At 43.7% G+C, this 25,461-nt stretch overlaps 1 protein-coding gene across 1 annotated transcript in view; it reads right to left on the reverse strand.

Annotated features, from left to right (window-relative positions):
• The window catches only part of LOC120909737, an 857,992-nt gene that overhangs the window by 15,314 nt on the left and 817,217 nt on the right, over positions 1-25,461 (reverse strand). The window contains exons 8-9 of the mRNA XM_040321464.1: positions 5,431-6,729; positions 1,411-1,416 (exon numbers count right to left, since the gene is read on the reverse strand). Of these exons, the coding sequence (XP_040177398.1) occupies positions 1,411-1,416; positions 5,431-6,729 (1,305 nt within the window). The remainder of the gene's footprint in view (positions 1-1,410; positions 1,417-5,430; positions 6,730-25,461) is intronic.

Genomic DNA, 25,461 nt, shown 5'->3' on the forward strand with positions numbered 1-25,461 from the left:
AGCTCAGAGGACCTGCAGCCCAGAGAAACGTCTCGTAGTGTGACCACGGCCTTGTGCTGTGTGTGTATGTATTGTATATCCTTATAGATGGGTCATCTCCACTCCCACCAAGGGGGAGAGAAATATATTACTGCCTAGTCCAGACTTTCTCAGCCAGGGTTCCTCCAAAGGGTTCTAGGGGTTCCTTGAGCAATGGACAATTTCTGTCTCTCAGGAACAACTGACATCAATGATCTGTAAGGAGGGCAGTCTTCCCACTGATGACATATAAGAGGGTCCTTCTCCCATTGGTCACCAATGTAAGGGACCACTACACTGATCACTGATATAAGGAGAAATTCCATCCAAACCGTGAGATTGGTCAGAGACTAATTGGTATCATTCTGGGCATTGCCAGACAAGGTCTTGGTGACAGAGTGAAGGGTCATGCTGCTCATACTATATGTGACCCTCATCTACATCATGGACATCTTCTTCAGCTTCTTAGTAAATGGGATTGAAATCCTATAGAAGAGGTTGGGGGTCCTGAGTAATCATAGAAAGGCCCAGCACCCCAATAGTAGAGGAAGAGGTGGTGTGGTGACATGGAGAAGAAGACTCCGGTCAGCCTCTGGATCTCCATCATTGGAAACATGGTGAGACAACAAATACAGCGGGATGGTGGAGGAGATGTTGGTAGAAGACCCTGACCCCTATATATGATATACTCCTGACCTCTGTATATGATATACTCCTGACCTCTGTATATGATATACTCCTGACCTCTGTATATGATATACTCCTGACCTCTGTATATGATATACCCCTGACCCCTGTATATGATATACACCTGACCCCTGTATATGATATACCCCTGACCCCTGTATATGATATACTCCTGACCTCTGTAGATGATATACTCCTGACCCCTGTAGATGATATACTCCTGACCTCTGTATATGATATACTCCTGACCCCTGTAGATGATATACTCCTGACCTCTGTATATGATATACTCCTGACCCCTGTATATGATATACTCCTGACCACTGTATATGATATACTCCTGACCCCTGTATATGATATACTCCTGACCACTGCACTCTAGACCCATTATTCAGGATTACCTCTAACCCGATGACCTACGAAGGCTTTTAACCACTTCCCACTCGGCCTATAGCAAAATGACGGCCGGGAAGTGGTTCAGTTATCCTGACTGGGCGTCATATGATGTCCAGCAGGATAAGCCGCAATCGCGTGACCTGCGGTGCACACAGCCCGGCGATCTCTGTTGTGGTGTATCAGTCTGACACACTGCAACACCGATCTCGATAAAAAGCCTCTGACGGAGGCTCTTTACCACATGATCAGCTGTGTCCAATCACGACTGATCACAGCATAAACAGGAGACCTTTATCGACTTTTCCTCACTCGCATCTGATAGACGAGAGTAGAGGAGTGCTGACCGGCTGCTCTCCTGACAGGGGGGTCTGTGCTGATTGTTTATCAGTGCAGCCCCCTACCCAGGACCACCAGGGATGCCTACAAAGGATGCCCACCAGGTATGCTACCCTGCACCACCAGGGATATGCCAATCAGTGCCACTCATATATACCCATCAGTGCAGCATTTCAGTGCCCATCAGTGCCACATATGAGTGCCCATCAGTGCTGCATATCAGTGATGGAGAAAACTTACTCATTTACAAAATTTTATAACAGAAACAAACAGAAATGTTTTGTTATTATTATTAATTCATTACGTTCCATTCATTTAGATGCGGCATTCGTTATTTCGGGTAATTCGTAACTTCGGATAAAATCGTATTCATTACGTTCACTAACAGCTAAATGTGAAAGAAAATTCCGATACCGATAATTTGTTATTTATTATTTCGGATTTTGAATTTCCGGATTTTCAAATTTATTCAAATGAATGAATGTCGATCATAACTAATGACCCGAAAAACGAAGAAACAAATGAAAGGAAAACAAAGAAATGTTTGGTCAGTGCACATGTCTACAGCTTAGTAGATGATAAATTAGACAGATAACTGAGAAGCCGCAGACGTCACTCGCTAACAAGCTTTTAGATGTTTTACGAAGTTCCAAGGAATGTCTATACAAGAGGAAATCTATATGTTGTAAACGCCTAGAAGAGGCCACTTGGCATCCTGGCGTGAGTCGCTCCTTTCCCTGGTGAAATAAAAGGTTTGTTTTCCTGGAGTCCGTGTCCGGAGTCCATTCCTGGTTTCCCAGAACTCAAAGAGCCGTTTTGCTGCAACATTTATCTGGTGCATTGGCCGGGAAACCAGGTGTGACGGCTGTGACAGGTGACAACACCACCAGCAATTCTTCTCATTTCACCTGTGAGGTTGGTGGTTCAACTGGACCCGGGCTTCAGGACTTCTGGATGTATGGAGACTCTCTGATGCATCGGTTAGTCAAGACACACGCAGGGATATGGTGAATCAAAAACTACAATTTTATTCCTTGTGGGCACTGCACTTATTCAAAACATACAAGAAAAGGAACGCCCTTGGTTCAGTCAATCGTAGTAAAGTAATTAGTTTATACAAGTAATACAGTACGTCACAATTATACAACATTCCTGAGCATGTAACCAGCTAAGACTTGTTCTACCGCATGCCCTATCTTGTTATGCAAGATGTATTTGTTCTATTGCACGTACACAATAACATATTGCAAGGCTGTTTCTAGCTTCTGTGTAATTAATCCCAACGGTTCTGGTTTAAAGGATACATCTCTACAAGCATTGATATTATGGGGGAACTCTAGCAAGCCTTACAATGCATTGATATTATGGGGGAACTCTAGCAAGCCTTACAATGCATTGATATTATGGGGGAACTCTAGCAAGCCTTACAATGCATTGATATTATGGGGTAACTCTAGAAAGCCTTACAATGCATTGATATTATGGGGGAACTCTAGCAAGCCTTACACCACCGACACACACAACTTTTTTCTCTTCAATACATTTTTTTATTATAATTTTACTTTTAAACAGATTACAGTCATAGAATCAGGAAATAGTAAAAAGGTAGAAATGCGATTGGTCAGGAAAATGACTTGTCTGGAATGTGGAGGCGGAGTCGTACAATACAATACACAACGTGTTCCATTATTATAACAAAGTATTGTAGAAAAGATCACACCATAGAAAATGGGGGAAAAGGAGAAAATAAACCCGGATATTGAGGGGGAATTTGTGTACGAGGAACACCTTAACAATCACCACCATTTTATTCTCTAGGGTGTTAGAAAAAAAAATATATATAATGTTTGGGGGTTTTAAGTAATTTTCTAGCAAAAAAAATGTTTAATCTTGAAAGGACAAAGTCTGAAAAACAGGCCCCGGTCCTTAAGTGGTTAATAATCAATTCCACTTCTATATCCCGGGGGGGAGGACATGAAACAAAAAATACAAGTACCATAGTGCTCTCTGCTTCTGAATTTATTATAAAAGCCCCCCTAAAAAGTTACACTTACAATAAAAACAGCAAGTATCAGATCACCAGCTCACTCACCGCCGATCGACATTCACATTAGATTTTATTAATGATTGATTGTAATATGTTTATAAAGTGATATAAGCTCATGAAATGTGGGAGGGGTAACTCGGCTCGTTGGTCTAGGGGTACGATTCTCGCTCGGGGTGCGAGAGGCCCCATATTCAAATCCTGGACAAGCCGTAGTTTTATATATTATTTTTATTTTTTAGGATCGGTGTACAATTGATTTTTCATATATGTGATTGATTCATACATATTTATGTTTTCTATAATAATTTTTAATGAATGGACAACGAGGTCCTAATAAAGATAGAATTTGTCCCGGTAGATAAAGATATACATAGGAACATCTTTTCATTTTATTTTAGACTTGTTTTTTTATTGTATGTATATGGCGATACATCGCACACTCATGTGGAGATTAGATTGTAACGGGACATTACCACGGAGCTCAGCGGTGTGATCGAGTGAGAGCGCCCTGCTGGTTTGCAGATTCGGGTGACACGCTCTCCAGCTCTATGAATGTGAGCTCTGTAGTCACAGGAAGAGGGCGTGTCCTCACAGACTGTGGTGATGCCTGAAGGGTTGCCTAGGCAACAGGCAGGTATATAAGGTTTCACCTCATTTGACCCACCCATCTACTGACGAAGGCCAATGAGAGGCCGACACACATTTAGAAGGGAGGAGCCCTATCTGTGACGTCAGGTGAAGCGCCGTGGGTCTAGATCGGCGGTGAATGAGCTGGTGATTTGATACTTGCTGTTTGTATTGTTATTTCTTGTAAGTGTAACTTTTTAGGGGACTCTAGCTATGACTAAGCACTAGTTTCAGTGCGAAACGCGTCAGCTGTCGGGTTTTATTTTGCTGTGACTTGTAGTGCTGTCCTTCCTTTAATAAAGGCGACAATTTGTTCAGAGTGCGGCTGTCCAGAGACAATTTTTGTTCCTGTGTAACTTTTTAGGGGGGGGTCTTTTATAATAAATTCAGAAGCAGAGAGCACTATGGTACTTGTGTTTATTCTTTCATGTCCTTCCCCCCGGGATATAGAAGTGGAATTGATTATTAATAAGTGAATGGAGGAAGGTGGTGTTTGGAGACAATTTATACGTTGATTCCCCACACAGAGGTGCAGTCTGGAGACTGTAGGAATTACTACCATTGGTAAAGTGGACGGATCGTGATCGGACACGAGGAGTGATCTGTCTATGAGTTTTATACTCACCCTTGAGGTGAGCATGCATTTTAGCAGGTGGGGGTGCGCACTGAATATTGGATCCATTTAAATCGGATTTTTCACAGCGGTGACAGCTTTGGAAACCTCCATATGAACTGTTTTTTTATCATTTATTTCTTTTTTCATAAATAGTTTTATGGAATGTATAATTATTTGTTTCAATAAGATTTATAGATACGCAGCGCTGCACTATTTTCACACAATTAATACGCAGCTTCTACTTTTCAGAGGTGCGATATCCTTCTCTGTACAATCCGTGTTTTATTGATTGCATGGAATATTGGAATTTTCGGAGATTGTGGATTTGGGGTTTTCATGAGCTGGAAGCCACAATCATCACAATGATGACAAATCACGGCTTGAACCCTCTTGCTTTGCATGTAACGAGTCTCTCTCATATATTAGTCTCGCCTTTTAAGTTGCATTAGTGAAATAAATGAACTTTTGCACCATATTCAAATTTTTCGAGTTTCACCCGTATATCAGGGTGTGCTTCTTCCCCACATGTCCAGCAACATTCACATACAAGACATTTCCCGCACTCACTAATACACCTCGAGGGGTTGTGTGGGACCCCTGATGTACAGGAAGACAGGACTTCAGTGAGGAACATTTCCCTCACTCAGGACAGGAAAAAGGCTTCTCCCCCGTGTGAGATCTCTGATGTTTGTAAAAATTGGACTTCTGTGAAAAACATTTCCCGCACTCAGAACAGGAAAAAGGCTTCTCCCCCGAGTGAGATCTCTGATGTATGGAAAGATTGGTCTTATATTCAAAACATTTCCCGCACTCAGAACAGGAAAAAGGCTTCACCACCATGTGAGATCTCTGATGTGCGAAAAAACTGGACTTCTCTGAAAAACATTTCTCGCACTCAGAACAGGAAAAAGGCTTCTCACCCGTGTGAGATCTCTGATGTGTGGAAAGATTGTACTTCCGTGAAAAACATTTCCCACACTCAGAACAGGAAAAAGGCTTCTCCCCCGTGTGAGATCTCTGATGTGCGGAAAGACTGGACTTCTGTGAAAAACATTTCCCGCACTCAGAACAGGAAAAAGGCTTCTCCCCCGTGTGAGATCTCTGATGTTTGGAAAGATTGGACTTACATGAAAAACATTTCCCACACTCAGAACAGGAAAAATACATCTTCCCCGTGTGAGATCTCTGATGTGTGGAAAGATCGGACTTCACTGAAAAACATTTTCCGCACTCAGGACAGGAAAATGGCTTCTCTCCCGTGTGTGATCTGTGATGTCTGTAAAGAATGAACTTATCTCTAAAACATTTCCCGCACTCAGAACAGGAAAAAGGCTTCTCACCCGTGTGAGATCTCTGATGTGTGGAAAGATTGGACTTCTCTGAAAAACACTTCCCGCACTCAGAACAGGAAAAAGGCTTCTCCCCTGTGTGAGATCTCTGATGTTTGGAAAGAACGGACTTCTGTAAAAAACATTTCCCACACTCAGAACAGGAAAAAGGCTTCTCCCCCGTGTGAGATCTCTGATGTGCGGAAAGACTGGACTTCCTTGAAAAACATTTCCCGCACTCAGAACAGGAAAAAGGCTTCTCACCCGTGTGAGATCTCTGATGTTTGGAAAGACTGGACTTCTCTGAAAAACATTTCCCACACTCAGAACAGGAAAAAGGCTTCTCCCCCGTGTGAGATCTCTGATGTGTGGAAAGACTGGTCTTCTGTAAAAAACATTTCCCACACTCAGAACAGGAATACGGCTTCTCCCCTGTGTGAGATTTCTGATGTCTCCTAAGACTGGACTTCTCTGAAAAACATTTCCCACACTTAGAACAGGAAAAAGGCTTCTCACCCGTGTGAGATCTCTGATGTTTGGAAAGATCGGACTTCTCTGAAAAACATTTCCCACACTCAGAACAGGAAAAAGGCTTCTCACCCGTGTGAGATCTCTGATGTTTGGAAAGACTGGACTTCACTGAAAAACATTTTCCGCACTCAGGACATGGAAATCTATTATGTGTTGGAAAGACAGCACCGTCCCGCACAGTCTGAGGTTCCTCAGGATAAGAGGAATACGATGGTCCGGCACCGTCCCACACAGTCTGAGGTTCCTCAGGATAAGAGGAATACGATGGTCCGGCATCGTCCCGCACAGTCTGAGGTTCCTCGGGATAAGAGGAATACAATGGTCCGGCACCGTCCCGCACAGTCTGAGGTTCCTCAGGATAAGAGGAATACGATGGTCCGGCACCGTCCCGCACAGTCTGAGGTTCCTCAGGATAAGAGGAATACGATGGTCCGGCACCGTCCCGCACAGTCTGAGGTTCCTCAGGATAAGAGGAATACGATGGTCCATCTACACTGTGTGGTGCCGGATGGACATTTGAGGTAGTCGGATTTTCTCCTGGACTATACTGTGTGATGTCCTCATCTTCTACTTTACAGTCTGGAGACAAAGTGAGACAATCCTCTGAGGTTTTCCTCATCTCCCGTCCATCTACTAAAATAGAAATACAAAGATTATTACTAGACATGAGCTGATTGGTTCCCCTAAACCAGGACTCCGCCCACATCAGGCAGCTTTGTCTCTGAGGATCTTACAATTCCCCCCTCAAGGTAACTAGTAAATGGGTCCTCTGATCTCCTACCAGATCATTTCTTTATTCATGGACCTTGGTCAGAGAGTGAGGAAACAACTAGAACTGTCTTTTATAGGAGTGACAGTGATGAGGGGATTATAGGACGAGGGTCAGGAGTATGTAATGTACAACATAGAGTATATAGTGCAGGGGTCAGGAGTATGGAATGTCCAACATAGAGTATATAGTGCAGGGGTCAGGAGTATGTAATGAACATGTAGCACCCTGGTGTTTAGGAAGGGTGGCTAATAAATTGAGATCACCAGGTGGTAGTTATCCTTGCTTATTGTTAGGAGATCTACTGATTCCTCTCTAACTTTGGATTTGCACCTTTTCTCTTCTGTCACTAGGTGGCACTAGACAAGGGTGTAGCAAGGTTGGATTATGAATGGATGGGGTGCCTCAGCCAATTTGCAGGGGTTTCTTTGGTCCCTTGGCCTGCTGGGAGAGACTATTAATTTGGGGGGAGTCAGGTGATCAAGGTTCTGTGCCACCTGAACAGCTGTCTGGGTGGACGTGTGTTATGTCGCCCGGGTTCTTAGGCCGGAAGGCTGAGGCCTATCCAGGAGCAAGAGAATCAGCGCAGGATTGGGACTGCAGGATTGGAGTCCAACTGAGAGTAAAGATTCAGCCGAACGGGGAACCAGTTGTGGTCGGAGGTGGAGGGGAAGATGTCGCCACTAAGGGACCATCCACCTTGTTACCGGAGACTACAGTTAGTAAGCTGGAGCCAGTACCAGAGCAATCTTCTCACCAGCCTGGGACAGTGAAGAAGTGGGAAAGCTTCAGCAGGGGCCCAGCAGGATAGTGGGGGTGACGCTTGAGGAGCATCAGTAAGTGCCAAGCCAGGGGCCCAGCAGGATAGCGGGGGAGACGCTCGAGGAATATACAGCAGGTTAGCTGTAGAAGAGCTCAGGAGATTCAGTGGCCACTGAATCTGGAAGTCCAGTGAGTAGGGAGGAGCCTAACACCTCCCGGTTCGGTTTGCGGCAGAACAAGCGAATAGACCGAAAGTTTGTGCGAACATTTGAACACCGTTAAAGTTTTTGGGGCCCGAACGTGAAAAAACAAAAGTGCCCGCAGGCTCTATATACTCTGAACAGCAGTATACAGGCGGTCACCGGGTTACAAACAAGACAGGGACTGGAGGTTTGTTCTTAAGTTGAATCTGTTTGTAATTTGGAACTGGTACATTTTGTAAGTGTAGCTCCAGCCAAAAAAATAAATTTTTAAGCTTTTTGGAAAACATGGGGAAGGGTTATCACCCCTGTAACATTTGTTTTGCTGTCTGTGCCCCGTGTTCAGAAGATTTCACCTCACTTTCTGTGCCAATGACAATTGGATTTAGAAAATTTGGGGTTATTAGGGAAACAAGAATTGGTGATAAAGCATCAGTGGAGAGGAGACACCTTTTTCCCATATCAACTCTTACAGGAGAGAATTTCCCTTCCTAGGGGTAGATTTCCTCTCACTTCCTGTTGTCTCCCTCCGTTTGTAAGTAGGAGTCGTTTGTAAATCGGATGTTTGAAAGTAGGGGACCGCCTGTATATACTATACGGCCTGCCCTACTCTGCAGAAAATTGGGCCTTAGCTGTTGGTGGTACCAGAACACAGTAAGTCCTCACCGTTACTCTTGGTGGGTGCAGGAACGGGCCCTGCTGTGAAATATTAGATCAAAAAATGTAATTAACAGGGGCGTGTAAACAGGGGCAGAAAAATTGGGCCTTAGGCAGTGGTGGTAGTGCCCTAAAACAAAAATATTCTTAGAAGCTATCAACATGAACATTGAGGAGGAATAGGATAGTCACTCAGCATAATAGGATAGTCACTTAGCATAGGCAGTCTTCAAGGGATCCCACATCCATAGAAAAATCAATTGGTTACATCAGCATCAGGTGCTTGGTAGCTGGTGATCCAAGACTGATTCATTTTTATGAAGGTGAGCCGATCAACAGAGTCTGTGGACAGGCGCACTCTGTGATCAGTTACAAAGCCTCCAGCAGCACTGAATGTGCGTTGGATGCAGGACAGGCCAGTAGCTCAATTGCATATTGTGCAAGCTCTGGCTCAGCTGTGATTCCCCTGTTTTTAAACAAATTGGACAACGTTGTCTTATTTTTTAATTGTGTAAACCAATCCATCTATCTGTCACCCCTTTTTGATGAACTATTGCTGTGTGTTTTTCTATGATTAAAGTTCATTGTACCATCCATAGTGGTCCGTTTTGGTCTACTTTGAGAGAACTTTATTTTCTCACTTTTTTGCTAGATTTTTCTAGGCCATCAGAACTGCATTGACATAGTATTCTATGTGAATGAGACTTGGATATATGCACTGAACTATATGTAGATTTATATATACTACCTCTTTGTAAGGTATTTATAATCGGTTGATCCAGGCATTACTCCATATTTTTCACTCTGTCCAACAAGGCCAAGACATTGCCTTCCACATGCTGGTAGAGCGCCGGAATAGTGTTCTGTGAAAAGAAATGGAGTTTGGGAACCTGCCACTGAGGTACCGCACATTCCACAAATGGGGGCAGAGTCTACCAGCTGAAAAGGCAGCAGTTGCAGTGCTAGCAATTTAGCCAAGCTAGCATTCAGACGCTGAGCATGTGGATGGCTGGGACCAAATTTCTTTCTACGATTTAGCAACAGGGGTAGGGAAATATGCCTGCTACAATCGGATGTTGGGACACCTAATTCTACACCTTCATTCCGCTCAGTGCAGGTTTCTGAGAGGACTGAAGGTATAGTGGGGTTGGAGATCCCAGCTGATAAGGAGCAAGGAGAGGTCCGCCTTCTTCTTTCATGTGGGTCTTTTAGGTACGCTTGCCAACAGACTGCATGGGAGGTCATCATATGTCTGGTCAAGCATGTGTTGCCCAAGCGGTTGCTGTTTTGGCCACGCTTGATACGCTTCAGACTTAATGTTGCAAACAGCAACGGTGCGATCTGTACATGTGTCAAAAAAGGCCCACACCAAAGAACTTTTCAAAATACGCGGAGAGTCAGAAGCGCCCTGCACATGCTTAGCTCTGCAGTGTGATGCAATAGGGTGGCTGCCCTTAAGCTGCCCCCTGGAGGGCATCCTGCCTCATTGGAGATGTTCCTCCTCCTCCTCTCTTCTATCAGGCACCCAAGTAGAGTCAGTGACCTCATCATCCCTTCCCTCCTCCTCACTGGAGCAAACTTGGCAGTATGCTACAGCTGGGGGAACATGACTGCCAGTTTCTTGTCCTTCTTGGGCACCCCCTCTCTCTAGGCTCACGTCACTCCCTTCCTCAACCTGGGTCCCATCATCAGAGCCTTCAAAACGCTGCGCATCCTCCAGCAGCATGTACCTGACACTGTGGTCGAACAGTTCGGGGGACTTCTCTGTGCATGATGGTGGGGATAGGGAAGGATTGAGTGATGACATGGAGCCAATGGAATAGGCCGCTGTGGCAGCTGCATTGGCAGGCAAACTACTCTGAGCAGACTGTGTATATATATATATTAGCTGAATACCCGGCGTTGCCCGGTCTTCCTATCTTAACCTCTTGGGGAGGAAAATCATAGTAATATAAATATACCCATCTTTTATATAAGGGTGTAGGTAAGGGTTAATGTAACTGTCACATATTTTTATTTGGCATATAAGTAATATGTGTAGCAGGTATTATTGAAATATCTCCAGGCGTACAGAAGTTATGTGGGAACATACATTTCCCATTGATTTGCATGGGACTTTAAACAAAAACCCCGACCCTCACAAATGGGGGTAGTTAAGGGATAAATTAACTATCCTATAGTGTAAGTGCACATATAAGTAACATGTGACCAAGTGTTATGGAAATATCTACAGCCGTTTGGAAGTTCTGAAGTAACATGTATTTCCCATAGAGTTGAATGGGACTTTAAAGAAAAACCCCGACCATGGCAAATGGGGGTGGGTAAGGGTTAAACCACCTATCCTATGTTTGTTGCTGACATATAAGTAACATGTGTGCCAAGTTTCATGTTAATATCTTTAGCCGTTTGGACGTGATGCTGGAACATACATACATACATACACACGTTGAGTTTTATATATATAGATATAATTGAATGCACTGCAGCTCACTGAGTCCCCTGCCTGCTCAATCTAAATGACACTCTGTCTCTGTCCACGCCAACATCACACTACACAGGGCTGACGTGCATGCAGCCTTATATAGTGTGGGGCGTGGACTTGGTCCCCCTGAGCCATGATTGGCCAATTATGGCTCTCTTTGCTGACGGCGCTGGGATTGGCCAAAGAATGCGGGTCATAGTGCATGCTTTGGCCAATCATCACACAGCAATGAACTGCGATCTCGCAGTACATTATGGTGCGTGACGCGGCGCTCGAATTTGGCGCGAACACCCCATAATGTTCGTCTTTCGATGAACGGGCGAACAGCCAATGTTAGAGTGGAACTCATGTTCGACCCGAACATAAATCTCATCCCTACTAGTGAGAGACCGGGAGCTCAGGGAGAGAAGATCTGCAGTGAGAGACTGTGTGAGAAGAAGAGAACTATTCTGTGTTACCAAGAGTTATGTAGAACTAGCGTTAGTGACTGTAACAAGATTTGTTACCATAGGAGACGGCGGTCCTACCTATACAGAAGTGGTGTCCGGCTGGAGGCCTTCCACTGTATAGCAGTCTACCTATAGAAGTCTTGGAGTCTGCCAATTGTCATTACATCTACTCAAATGTGTCCTGGCCCTAAACCGGCTCTCCAACCGTTCTTGTTCATGTAATGTACAACATAGAGTATATAGTGCAGGGGTCAGGAGTATGTAATGTACAACATAGAGTATATAGTGCAGGGGTCAGGAGTATGTAATGTACAACATAGAGTATATAGTGCAGGGGTCAGGAGTATGTAATGTACAACATAGAGTATATACTGTAGTGCAGGGGTCAGGAGTATGTAATGTACAACATAGAGTATATAGTGATGGGTCAGGACTCATGATATTGGTGTTCAGTAATCAGTGGTGGATGAAATATTTACTGTAGACAAGTTGCAGAGATCCCACACCGCTGCCTCCCATCTCCTGAGACTGCACTCAGTGACTTGGGTCTGAGACTATACAGACATATCCCTCCACCCGGCACAGCCAGCAAATAACAGAGCAAGTAACCCAGGAGAATTGTTCTGTCAGAGATCTCACTAGACCCGGGCATGGGGCAGAAGACCCAAGGTACATACCCCAGGTGTCTAGGTCAAGCAAACCCTATGGTGAAAATCAACATTTTGCTGCCAGCTGAACCCCAGAATCTCCATAAATCCAGTCTAGAGACATAAATTGTGTCTGCAGCACAGAGAAGGAAGATTATCCGAGAGAAATACAGGAATACAGGACGGGGAACACAGCTCAGGAAAGTGACCAGGGGATTACAGGCTGATATCACCCAGTCCTCGCCCTACTCTGGACCAATCAGTGAACAGTATGGGTGGAGGAATGGATTTAGTGTTAATGACCCACCTGTGCTGATCTCTGTAGGAGTGTCCTCCTCTATAAATGTCCCCGTTATTCCATCCTCCTCCATAGACTGCTGATCATCCCTCACATACGTCTCTTCTTCTTCTGATTTCACCTCAAATTCTATATCGATTGGATCTCCACTCTAAACCAAGAGAATGAGAGAGAATATCATCTGTAAGATATAAACTTACATACAAAATCCACACATCATCTCCACCAGTCCATGTTCTAGATGCTCCGCCCCACCGACCTTGTAACAGTGGGGGATGGTGTGACCTTCCTGTGTGGAATCCCAGGAATACAGAGGACGGGGACATCTCTCTGGTGGGTTCCTGGTATTAGGTGGCTCCATCATATCCTTGTGTCCTTCTGATAACTCCTCCATCACTCCATACTCCTCATCCTCCTCTTTATACTCTTCTTTAACAACAATATTATAATCCCCGAGGTTTCCACTCTGAATATATAATAAAACATTGATTGTAATAAACATGTTTGTGTATAAATCATAACCACCAATAATTGTTCCTCATCTACCTGATGATGGTGGGGGATGGTGTGTTCTTCCTCCATCACCCCATCCTCATCATCCTCCTCTTTTATCTCTTCTTTAACCTCAACTTTAGGATCTCTCAGGTCTCCACTCTGAATATAGAATAAAAATGATATCAATGGTAACAATGCAGATAATGTACAGATCCTAATGATACTATCAGTGATTGTTCCTCATCTACCTGGTGGGGGATGGTGTGACCTTCCTGTGTGGAATCCCGGGAATACAGAGGACGGGGACATCTCTCTGGTGGGTTCCCATTACTGGATCCATCTGTAGGAAACACACACACTGACTGAATACATTGTTTCTATGTGTTTATCAGATGATGGGGGATCTAGGTGGAGCCTCCGTACTGCTCTCTCCTTTACAATAAAGTCTCCTCTTACCCGGTGATGTGAGGGGCGGCTGATTGTCCATCATGACGTCCTTGTAGAGATCCTTGTGTCCTTCTAAATACTCCTGCATAGGGAAATAGACAGTGACATCACCTGATACTTACAAAGATAAAGTCATCATCCAGACACATCCCTTGTGTTGAACCTTCACAGACATCAGGAATAGTTATTTCCTCCTCCATAAAGATTATAAAATCAAAAACATGTATCATAAGTCCACCTCTAACTAAAACCCCCAACCCGTATTATCGTATAATCTGTTAGTATAAACTGGAATGAAGAGAATGTTCCGGCCCTGTAAGTGGGGGAATGTTCTGACCCTGAAGGGGTTAATCTAGGTTTCCACACTATACAGGGAGTGCAGAATTATTAGGCAAATGAGTATTTTGACCACATCATCCTCTTTATGCATGTTGTCTTACTCCAAGCTGTATAGGCTCGAAAGCCTACTACCAATTAACCACTTAAGCCCCGGACCAATATGCAGCCTAAAGACCCAAGGTGTTTTTACAGTTCGGGACTGCGTCGCTTTAACAGACAATTGCGCGGTCGTGCGACGTGGCTCCCAAACAAAATTGGCGTCCTTTTTTCCCCACAAATAGAGCTTTCTTTTGGTGGTATTTGATCACATCTGCGGTTTTTAGTTTTTGCGCTATAAACAAAAATAGAGCGACAATTTTGAAAAAAAAGCAATATTTTTTACTTTTTGCTGTAATAAATATCCCCCAAAAACATATATAAAAACATTTTTTTTCCTCAGTTTAGGCCGATACGTATTCTTCTACCTATTTTTAGTAAAAAAAATCGCAATAAGCGTTTATCGATTGGTTTGCGCAAAATTTATAGTGTTTACAAAATAGGGGATAGTTTTATTGCATTTTTATTTTTTATTTTTTTTTTACTACTAATGGCGGCGATCAGCAATTTTTTTCGTGACTGCGACATTATGGCGGACACTTCGGACAATTTTGACACATTTTTGGGACCATTGTCATTTTCACAGCAAAAAATGCATTTAAATTGCATTCTTTATTGTGAAAATGACAGTTGCAGTTTGGGAGTTAACCACAGGTGGCGCTGTAGGAGTTAGGGTGCACCTAGTATGTGTTTACAACTGTTTGGGGGTGTGGCTGTAGGAATGACGTCATCGATCGTGTCTTCCCTATAAAGGGAATGACGCGATCGATGCGCCGCCATAGTGAAGGACGGGGAAGCCGTGTTTACATACGGCTCTCCCCGTTCTTCAGCTCCGGGGAGCGATCGCGACGGAGCGGCTATAAACAAATAGCCGCGCCGTGGTCCCGGATCGCTCCCCGAGCGGACCCGACCTCCGCATGTAGCGGGGGGGGTCCCGATCGGACCCCCCACCCGCTAATAGGCGAGGACGTACCTATACGCCCATGTGCCTGTACGTGCCATATTGTGGACGTATATGTACATGGGCTGGTCCTTAAGTGGTTAAGCATATTAGATGTTGTGCATCTCTGTAATGAGAAGGTGTGTGGTCTAATGACATCAACACCCTATATCAGGTGTGCATAATTATTAGTCAACTTCCTTTCCTTTGGCAAAATGGGTCAAAAGAAGGACTTGACAGGCTCAGAAAAGTCAAAAATAGTGAGATATCTTGCAGAGGGATGCAGCACTCTTAAAATTGCAAAGCTTCCGAAGCCTGATCATTGAACAATCAAGCGTTTCATTCAAAATAGTCAACAGGGTCGCAAGAAGCGTGTGGAAAAACCAAGGCGCAAAATAACTGCCCATGAACTGAGAAAAGTCAAGCGTGCAGCTGCCAAGATGCCACTTGCCACCAGTTTGGCCATATTTCAGAGCTGCAACATCACTGGAGTGTACAAAAGCACAAGGTGTGCAATACTCAGAGACATGGACAAGGTAAGAAAGGCTGAAAGACGACCACCACTGAACAAGACACACAAGCTGAAACGTCAAGACTGGGCCAAGAAATATCTCAAGACTGATTTTTCTAAGGTTTTATGGACTGATGAAATGAGAGTGAGTCTTGATGGGCCAGATGGATGGGCCCGTGGCTGGATTGGTAAAGGGCTGAGAGCTCCAGTCCAACTCAGACGCCAGCAAGGTGGAGGTGGAGTACTGGTTTGGGCTGGTATCATCAAAGATGAGCTTGTGGGGCCTTTTTGGGTTGAGGATGGAGTCAAGCTCAACTCCCAGTCCTGCTGCCAGTTCCTGGAAGACACCTTCTTTAAGCAGTGGTACAGGAAGAAGTCTGCATCCTTCAAGAAAAACATGATTTTCATGCAGGACAATGCTCCATCACACGCGTCCAAGTACTCCACAGCGTGGCTGGCAAGAAAGGGTATAAAAGAAGAAAAACTAATGACATGGCCTCCTTGTTCACCTGATCTGAACCCCATTGAGAACCTGTGGTCCATCATCAAATGTGAGATTTACAAGGAGGGAAAACAGTACACCTCTCTGAACAGTGTCTGGGAGGCTGTGGTTGCTGCTGCACGCAATGTTGATGGTGAACAGATCAAAACACTGACAGAATCCATGGATGGCAGGCTTTTGAGTGTCCTTGCAAAGAAAGGTGGCTATATTGGTCACTGATTTGTTTTTGTTTTGTTTTTGAATGTCAGAAATGTATATTTGTGAATGTTGAGATGTTATATTGGTTTCACTGGTAAAAATAAATAATTGAAATGGGTATATATTTTATTTTTGTTAAGTTGCCTAATAATTATGCACAGTAATAGTCACCTGCACACACAGATATCCCCCTAAAATAGCTAAAACTAAAAACAAACTAAAAACTACTTCCAAAAATATTCAGCTTTGATATTAATGAGTTTTTTGGGTTCATTGAGAACATGGTTGTTGTTCAATAATAAAATTAATCCTCAAAAATACAACTTGCCTAATAATTCTGCACTCCCTGTATATGTGTGTATCATCATCTGCTGGAGATAAAAGACGTCACAGTGACTATGGAGGAAGAGGACGGACATGACGGGGTTACTGGGTGTAAATAGAAGATAAGATCTTATTACCTCCTCTGCTGCCGAATCCAAAGATGTCTCCTCACTACTTCTTCCCGACTCACCTCTCACCCGGAACTTCCTGTCTGTCCCTGACATCACTTCCTGTCTTCCATAGAGACTTCTTCTCTCTATGGTAGAAGTGAGATCACCGTCTTGTGGAGATCAGAGGAACTGCAGCCCAGAGAAACGTCTCATAGGTGTCCTTTTATGAAAGTGCGGTAAAATACCGCTATTCAGTTCTCAGGCATTCTCAGGGGAGATCGCTCTCCTCTGAGTGCCTGTTTATGAAGCTTTGTAGATCGATTCTCATGTTGAGATGAGGAGCGATCTACAAACGGCTGGAAACTCCTGAGAACTGCTTCTCTCACTGTAATCTGGCGTGATGTAGCGGGATTACAGTATGAGGAAGTGAAAAATACAGAAAAAGTTGAACACGAATCAGCACACATTATACACCACATATTAATAAAATAATAAAGTTACATTCCCACCAAACAATATACATTAACCTAATTATTAAAAAAAACATTGTTTTTATCAATATTTAAAGCTCATACATGTGCCTATTTACATGTGAATGGTGTATAGGAAATGAATGGAATCCCACATATGTAATGCAGCTATTCACCGTTCATATCAATGAAAAATACATTTATAATCATTACATTTTAATAAAGTATACAAATATAAACCCTGTATAACTGTAATAGAACAGTCCATGGGTAAAAACATATTTTAGGGTTTACAATTTTTTTTAATAATAAATTAAAAATTATATAAAAATGACTTAACATTTTAATGCAGGTAGACTAATATATATATATATGTGTGTGTGTGTGTGTGTATCTATAGATATATATACACATAGAAATAAACACACACACATATATATATGCTATATGATGATGTATATATATACATACACTATAAATTCCTAAGCTGCTCATTTTGGGGGGTGTATTGGGGGGAAGATGGGATCTGACTGTATAGCTGCTTGTGTGTGAAGCATGGAAGACAAAAGACTTCCTTCTTCCTCCACAATACTCAGCCAGCTTCGGCTTCTCTCTCGGATTCTCCACCTCTGAGATGGTGAATCAGAAAGTGAGAATTCTGTCACAGATCGCCAGTGAGGTGCTGAGATCGCACCTTCATAAACTGCTTTCCGTTTCTGTGACAGTCAGTTACAGATTCTCACTGTGCTGAGATAACCGGTGGAGAGAACATGTTCTCCGCTGATTACCTCAGCTTCATAAACTGTGTATGAGATCAGCGGTGAGAATCGGGATCGCCGCTGATCTCACTTTCATAAAAGGATACCATAGTCTGAACACGGCCTTGTGCTGTGTGTGTATGTACTGTACAGAGGCGGCTCTCTAATTAGGCAAGTTAGGTGGTCACCTATAGGGATCTTGTGGCCACCAAATTTGTGTACCAAATGTGAGGGAGAAAATGTCCCCTGGTTGGTGTCCCCGGGCGGACTGGCTGTAGGAAATCCCGGGGCCGAATGTCCTAACAAGAACTGCCTTCACCCAAGCTTCCCTTTCACTCACTGCCCCGCCCACCACATACTCTGCCAATCAGATGTTACATCACAACAGGGCTCTGCAGCCCTGTATCCAATGAGGGTGCTGCCAACATCTCCCTTCTCACCCACCGTGTGTGCCTGGCACTCTGTACTGTGTATGCAGTGAGTGCTCAGAGGGGAATGAAGATGCCGGGAGGAGACCAGAGATGACAGGAGTGGTGTGCCTAGGACTGGAAACAGGTGAGTGTCCGCATAGTCTTTGGCCATCTCCTGTATCATGTCTGCACAGTCTCTGACCATCTCCTGTATCATGTCCTCAGTCTCTGACCATCTCCTGTATCATGTCTGCACAGTCTCTGACCATCTCCTGTATCATGTCTGTACAGTCTCTGACCATCTCCTGTATCATGTCTGTACAGTCTCTGACCATCTCCTGTATCATGTCTGCACAGTCTCTGACCATCTTTTGTATCATGTCCTCAGTCTCTGACCATCTCCTGTATCATGTCCTCAGCCTCTAACCACCATTGTATCATGTCTGCAATCTCTTACTTAAATACACTGCTAATAGTATTACAACATTTCGATTCGGTGTACCTCTAGCAGACATGATACAAGAGATCAATGCAGCCTCGCCAGTGCAGCCTACCTGTGCCCATAAGATGCAGCCTCGCCAGTGCCTGTGGGATGCAGCCTACCAGTGCCTGCCTGTGCCCCGGATCAGAGCGGCGATCTCCCTGTGTCATGGAGCTGGATTTGAATTGCCTGGGCCGCAGTAACAATGTCACGCCTCTGGCCCCCCCCAAGGTAGCACTTGAAACACTACGGTTACCAGTGCACTTGGCGGGCTTGGCATTTCCTAACTTCTTCCTATATTCCTTGGCATCCCAGCTGGTGCTCATCCATGATTGGCTGTGCCCAGTTCCGGCCAATGCCTGTACCTCCACGGAGGGGACCATCGCATCTTCCCTGGAAACCCTACATAATATTATCTACAGAGGCCGGGTCCCTGATCACCCCGGCACCTCTCTACTTGCCACTTCCCTTTCCTCTATATTGTCACAAAAGTATCCAAACACACCTGGCTGAAATCTCCCAACAACCCCCTGTGGTTTCACCCTAATCTGCAGGAACTGTACTCCCTTCCTGATCCCAATCGCTGGTACTCCAAGGCGGTTAAATATTTATGCCACCTGTACAACGCTCAGGGCTTTAAATCTTTTTCTCAGCTACGTTTAGACTTTGATCTACCAAGATTGTACCCATTTTATTATTACCAGCTCAGGCACGCTATCCATGCCCAGTTTGGCTCCCCGGACAATCCCACTGACCTGCCCACTAAACTTGTCTCCACCTACTATGCAGCCCTAATGACTGACTTTAACCCCAGGTATCACAAAGCTCAGGTAAAGTGGACCTCTCCCTGGTAGACGAGGACTGGTCAGAATTTAGTGATACGTATAAAACTTCAGTTATTGCTCCCCGGATCGCATCATATGGGTCAACATTTTTCATCAAACCCACCTCACTCCGGCTAGGTTACACAGGATGGGTCTCCTGCCCTCGGCTGCGGCCAGGAGGCTGATTTCTTACACTGCTTCTGGTCATGCCCAGTAGTTCCGGGACTTCTGGGAGGAAGTGGGTGCTTTCATGCGCTAGGCCTCCCAAACATAATCCACCCCAAGAACTGCCTATTTTGGCAAATTACACCTATCATCACATGCCAAGAGACTGCTCAGCATACTCTACTTCTATGTTAGAAAAGCTATTTTACTGTCCTGGAAGGGCGCACAGACCTCTCTGAGGTCCCTCTGGGTAAAACGTATTAATGATTCTATCCCACTGTATAAACTTACTTTTGAACTCCAGAAACGGAACAAAACCTTCCACAATATTTGGGGTAGATGGTTGGCGAGTCCGCTAACCCTCTCCCAGCACTGATTGTACTACTCTTGATTGACCATTGATGGGCCGTGCCCCAGGGATCTATGCCCTGGTAATACACCTGAACCTTTTACCATTGTGCCTACTTTATATCTTTGCACTGATATCTGTTTATTTTTCTATGTTGGAGCATATTGCCTACTGTTTATGACCAGATTGTCTGGTGGGATTGTTGTTGTTTTTTGTGTTTCTTTCTGTTTGTTGGTTTGTCTTAAATCCAATTAAAATATCTTTAAAAAAAAAAAAAACAATGTTCCGCCTCCAGTGACCACGTCACACTGATTCAATGTCCCGGGATTGGATCAGTGTGCCGTCTATCACAGGAGGCGGGACATTGTTACTGCGGCTCGGGAAATTCATCTCCCTGACACAGGAAGATCGCAACTCTGCAAGGAGAGGAGGAGGGAGGGGAGGTCAGGACCTTGAGCCTTCAGGATGACACCCCGCAATGGGCGGACCCCCGGAGGCAGGGCCACTGCGTATGTGCACTTTTCTTCTTTCGGAAATATGCTAAAAACACAATTTTGGGACAATATGTTTCGGCCGGTTACATTTCGGAGCATCCCTAATTATAAATACACCTCTTAATAAAACCCCCATCCCGTATTATTGTATAATCTGTTATTATAAACGGAAAAACTGAATTAGATTGGAAAAAAAAAACACATTTCCAAAATGAAGAGAATGTTCCGGCCCCGAAAGTGGGGGAATGTACTGACCCTGAAGGGGTTAATGTACGACTCCACACTATATATGTGTACATACCTCCCAACTGTCTGAGATAAGAATGAGGGACTTCTATCAGCAAAAGTATGGAGGCATAGGACACACCCCTGACACACCCCTTAATGGAGAAACATTTAAAAAAATTGGTTAAAAATGTAGAAATTGGATGGAAGGTTTAGCACCGGGAAAGACTTTTTGATAGATAAATAGTGCATTTTATATACATGTATATAGATCAGACCAACATGAGGGACACATGAGGAGGAAAGAGGGACTTTGTTGTGAATGAGGGACAGTCCCTCCAAATCAGGGACAGTTGGGAGGTATATGTGTGTATTATCATCTGCTGGAGATAAAAGACGTCACAGTGACTATGGAGGAAGAGGACGGACATGACGGGGTTACTGGGTGTAAATAGAAGATAAGATCTTATTACCTCCTCTGCTGCCGATTCCAGCGATGTCTCCTCACTACTTCCTCCCGACTCACCTCTCACCCAAAACTTCCTGTCTGTTCCTGACATCACTTCCTGTCTTCCATAGAGACTTCCTATCTCTATGGTAGAAGTGAGATCACCACCTTGTGGAGCTCAGAGGACCTGCAGCCCAGAGAAACGTCTCGTAGTGTGAACACGGCTTTGTGCTGTGTGTGTATGTATTGTATATCCTTATAGATGGGTCATCTCCACTCCCACCAAGGGGGAGAGAAATATATTACTGCCTTGTCCAGCCTTTCTCAGCCAGGGTTCCTCCAAAGGGTTCTAGGGGTTCCTTGAGCAATTTCTGTCTCTCAGTAACAACTGACATCAATCATCTGTAAGGAGGGCAGTCTTCCCACTGATGACATATAAGAGGGTCCTTCTCCCGTTGGTCACCAATGTAAGGGACCACTTCACTGACCACTGATATAAGGAGAAATTCCATCCAAACCGTGAGATTGGTCAGAGACTAATTGGTATCATTCTGGGCATTGCCAGACTAGGTCTTGGTGACAGAGAGAAGGGTGATGCTGCTCATACTATATGTGACCCTCATCTACATCATGGACATCTTCTTCAGCTTCTTTTTAAATGGCATAGAAATCCTATAGAAGAGGTTGGGGGTCCTGAGTAGTCATAGAAAGGCCCAGCACCCCAATAGTAGAGGAAGAGGTGGTCTGGTGACATGAAGAAGAAGACTCTGGTCAGTCTCTGGATCTCCATCATTGGAAACATGGTGAGACAACAAATACAGCGGGATGGTGGAGGAGATGTTGGTAGAAGACCCCGACCTCTGTATATGATATACTCCTGACCCCTGTATATGATATACTCCTGACCCCTGTATATGATATACTCCTGACCACTGTATAATGATATACTCCTGACCTCTGTATATGATATACTCCTGACCCCTGTATATGATATACTCCTGACCACTGTATAATGATATACTGCTGACCCCTGTATATCTTATACTCCTGACCTCTGTATATGATATACTCCTGACCTCTGTATATGATATACTCCTGACCCCTGTATATGATATACTCCTGACCTCTGTATATGATATACTCCTGACCTCTGTATATGATATACTCCTGACCCCTGTATATGATATACTCCTGACCACTGTATAGGATATATTCCTGACCCCTGTATATGATATACTCCTGACCTCTGTATATTGATATACTCCTGACCTCTGTATATGATATACTCCTGACCTCTGTATATGATATACTCCTGACCACTGTATATGATATACTCTTGACCACTGCACTCTAGACCCATTATTCAGAGTTACCTTTAACCTGATGACCTATGAAGGCTTTTAGCCACTTCCCACCCGGCCTATAGCAAAATGACGGCCGGAAAGTGGTTCAGTTATCCTGACTTCCCATTATATGATGTCCAGCAGGATAAGCCGCAAACGCATGCCCTGCGGTGCACACAGCCCGGCGATCTCTGTTGTGGCGTGTCAATCTGACACACTGCAACACCGATCTCGATAAAGAGCCTCTGAGGGAGGCCCTTTATCACATGATCAGCTGTGTCCAATAACAGCGTAAACAGGAAGAGATGTTTATCGACTTTTCCTCACTCGCATCTGACAGACGAGAGTAGAGAAGAGCCGATCGGCTCCTCACCTGACAGGGGGGTCTGTGCTGATTGTTTATCAGTGCAGCCCCCCACCCAGGACCACCAGGCATGCCTACAAAGGATGCCCACCAGGTATGCTACCCTGGACCACCAGGGATATGCCAATCAGTGCCCATTAGCAATGCCTGCCAGTGCCATCAGTGCAGTCTTTCAGTGCCACTTGTCAGTGCCCACCAGTACCATCTCATTGGTGCAGCCTGATCAGTGCCCATCAGTGAAGGAGAAAACGTACTCATTTACAAAATGTTATAACAGAAACAAAGAACAATGTTTTGTTATTATTATTATTCATTACGTTCCATTCGTTTAGATGCGGCATTCGTTATTTCGGGTAACTCATAACTTTGGATAAATTCATATTCATTACGTTCACTAAAAGCTATATTTGAAAGAAAATTCCGATACCGATAATTTGTTATTATTTCGGATTTTGAATTTCCAGATTTTCAAATGTATTCAAATGAATGAATGTCGATCATAACTAATGACCCGAAAAAATGAAGAAACAAATGAAAGGAAAACAAAGAAATGTTTGGTCAGTGCACATGTCTACAGCTTAGGCTTCTTTCACACTATGGATTGTATGTCCGTTTTATAATATCCGTTACTACTGTTATTACACCTATTAACGGACGTTTATTAACGGATTTAATAACGGATACATACGGATAAATATTTTACCATTCTTCCTTTATTGAAAACGGATAATGTTTATCCGTATATATCCGTCATATCATTCCTTTCTAACGTCCGTTAATAAAAACCATTTCACCCTTTTTTGAAGTCCAGCTCCAGAAGTCTTTACTGAGCATGCTCAGTAAAATTAACGTCCGTTAACATAACGGACATTTACGGAGACATTTACTAACGTCCGTGCGCCATAGACTTCAATGTTAAAATATAACGGACGTTAATATATCCGTTACTTGCAACGGACAAAAAATGGACAAAAAATAGTGCAAGACCCGTCACATATTCCGTTATAACTAACGTCCATACGTTATAACGGACTATTACGGATCTTTACGGAACATAAAAAAATCCCATAGACTTTAATGATATTTTATAAAGGACGTATAACTTCCGTTTTTTAACATTATCTGACGGATTTTAATACGGATTATTAAAACGGATTTATTTTGTAGTGTGAAAAGGGCCTTAGTAGATGATAAATTAGACAGATAACTGAGAAGCCGCAGATGTCACTCGCTAACAAGCTTTTAGATGTTTTACGAAGTTCCAAGGAATGTCTATACAAGAGGAAATCTATATGTTGTAAACGCCTAGAAGAGGCCACTTGGCATCCTGGCGTGAGTCGCTCCTTTCCCTGGTGAAATAAAAGGTTTGTTTTCCTGGAGTCCGTGTCCGGAGTCCATTCCTGGTTTCCCAGAACTCAAAGAGCCGTTTTGCTGCAACATTTATCTGGTGCATTGGCCGGGAAACCAGGTGTGACGGCTGTGACAGGTGACAACACCACCAGCAATTCTTCTCATTCCACCGACACACACAACTTTTTTTTCTCTTCAATACATTTTTTTATTATAATTTTTACTTTTAAACAGATTACAGTCATAGAATCAGGAAATAGTAAAAAGGTAGAAATGCGATTGGTCAGGAAAATGACTTGTCTGGAACGTGGAGGCGGAGTCATACAATACAATACACAACGTGTTCCATTATTATAACAAAGTATTGTAGAAAAGATCACACCATAGAAAATGGGGGAAAAGGAGAAAATAAACCCGGATATTAAGGGGAAATTTGTGTACGAGGAACACCTTAACAATCACCACCATTTTATTCCCTAGAGTGTTAGAAAAAATATATATATATAATGTTTGGGGGTTTTAAGTAATTTTCTAGCAAAAAAAATGTTTAATCTTGAAAGGACCAAGTCTAAAAAACAGACCCCGGTCCTTAAGTGGTTAATAATCAATTCCACTTCTATATCCCGGGGGGAAGGACATGAAACAAAAAAACACAAGTACCATAGTGCTCTCTGCTTCTGAATTTATTATAAAAGCCCCCCCCCCCCCTAAAAAGTTACACTTACAATAAAAACAGCAAGTATCAGATCACCAGCTCACTCACCGCCGATCGACATTCACATTAGATTTTATTAATGATTGATTGTAATATGTTTATAAAGTGATATAAGCTCATGAAATGTGGGAGGGGTAACTCGGCTCGTTGGTCTAGGGGTACGATTCTCGCTCGGGGTGCGAGAGGTCCCGTGTTCAAATCCTGGACAAGCCGTAGTTTTATATATTATTATTATTTTTTAGGATCGGTGTAC

Source organism: Rana temporaria, chromosome 8 (assembly GCF_905171775.1).
Source record: "Rana temporaria chromosome 8, aRanTem1.1, whole genome shotgun sequence".
Taxonomy (NCBI): Eukaryota; Metazoa; Chordata; class Amphibia; order Anura; family Ranidae; genus Rana; species Rana temporaria.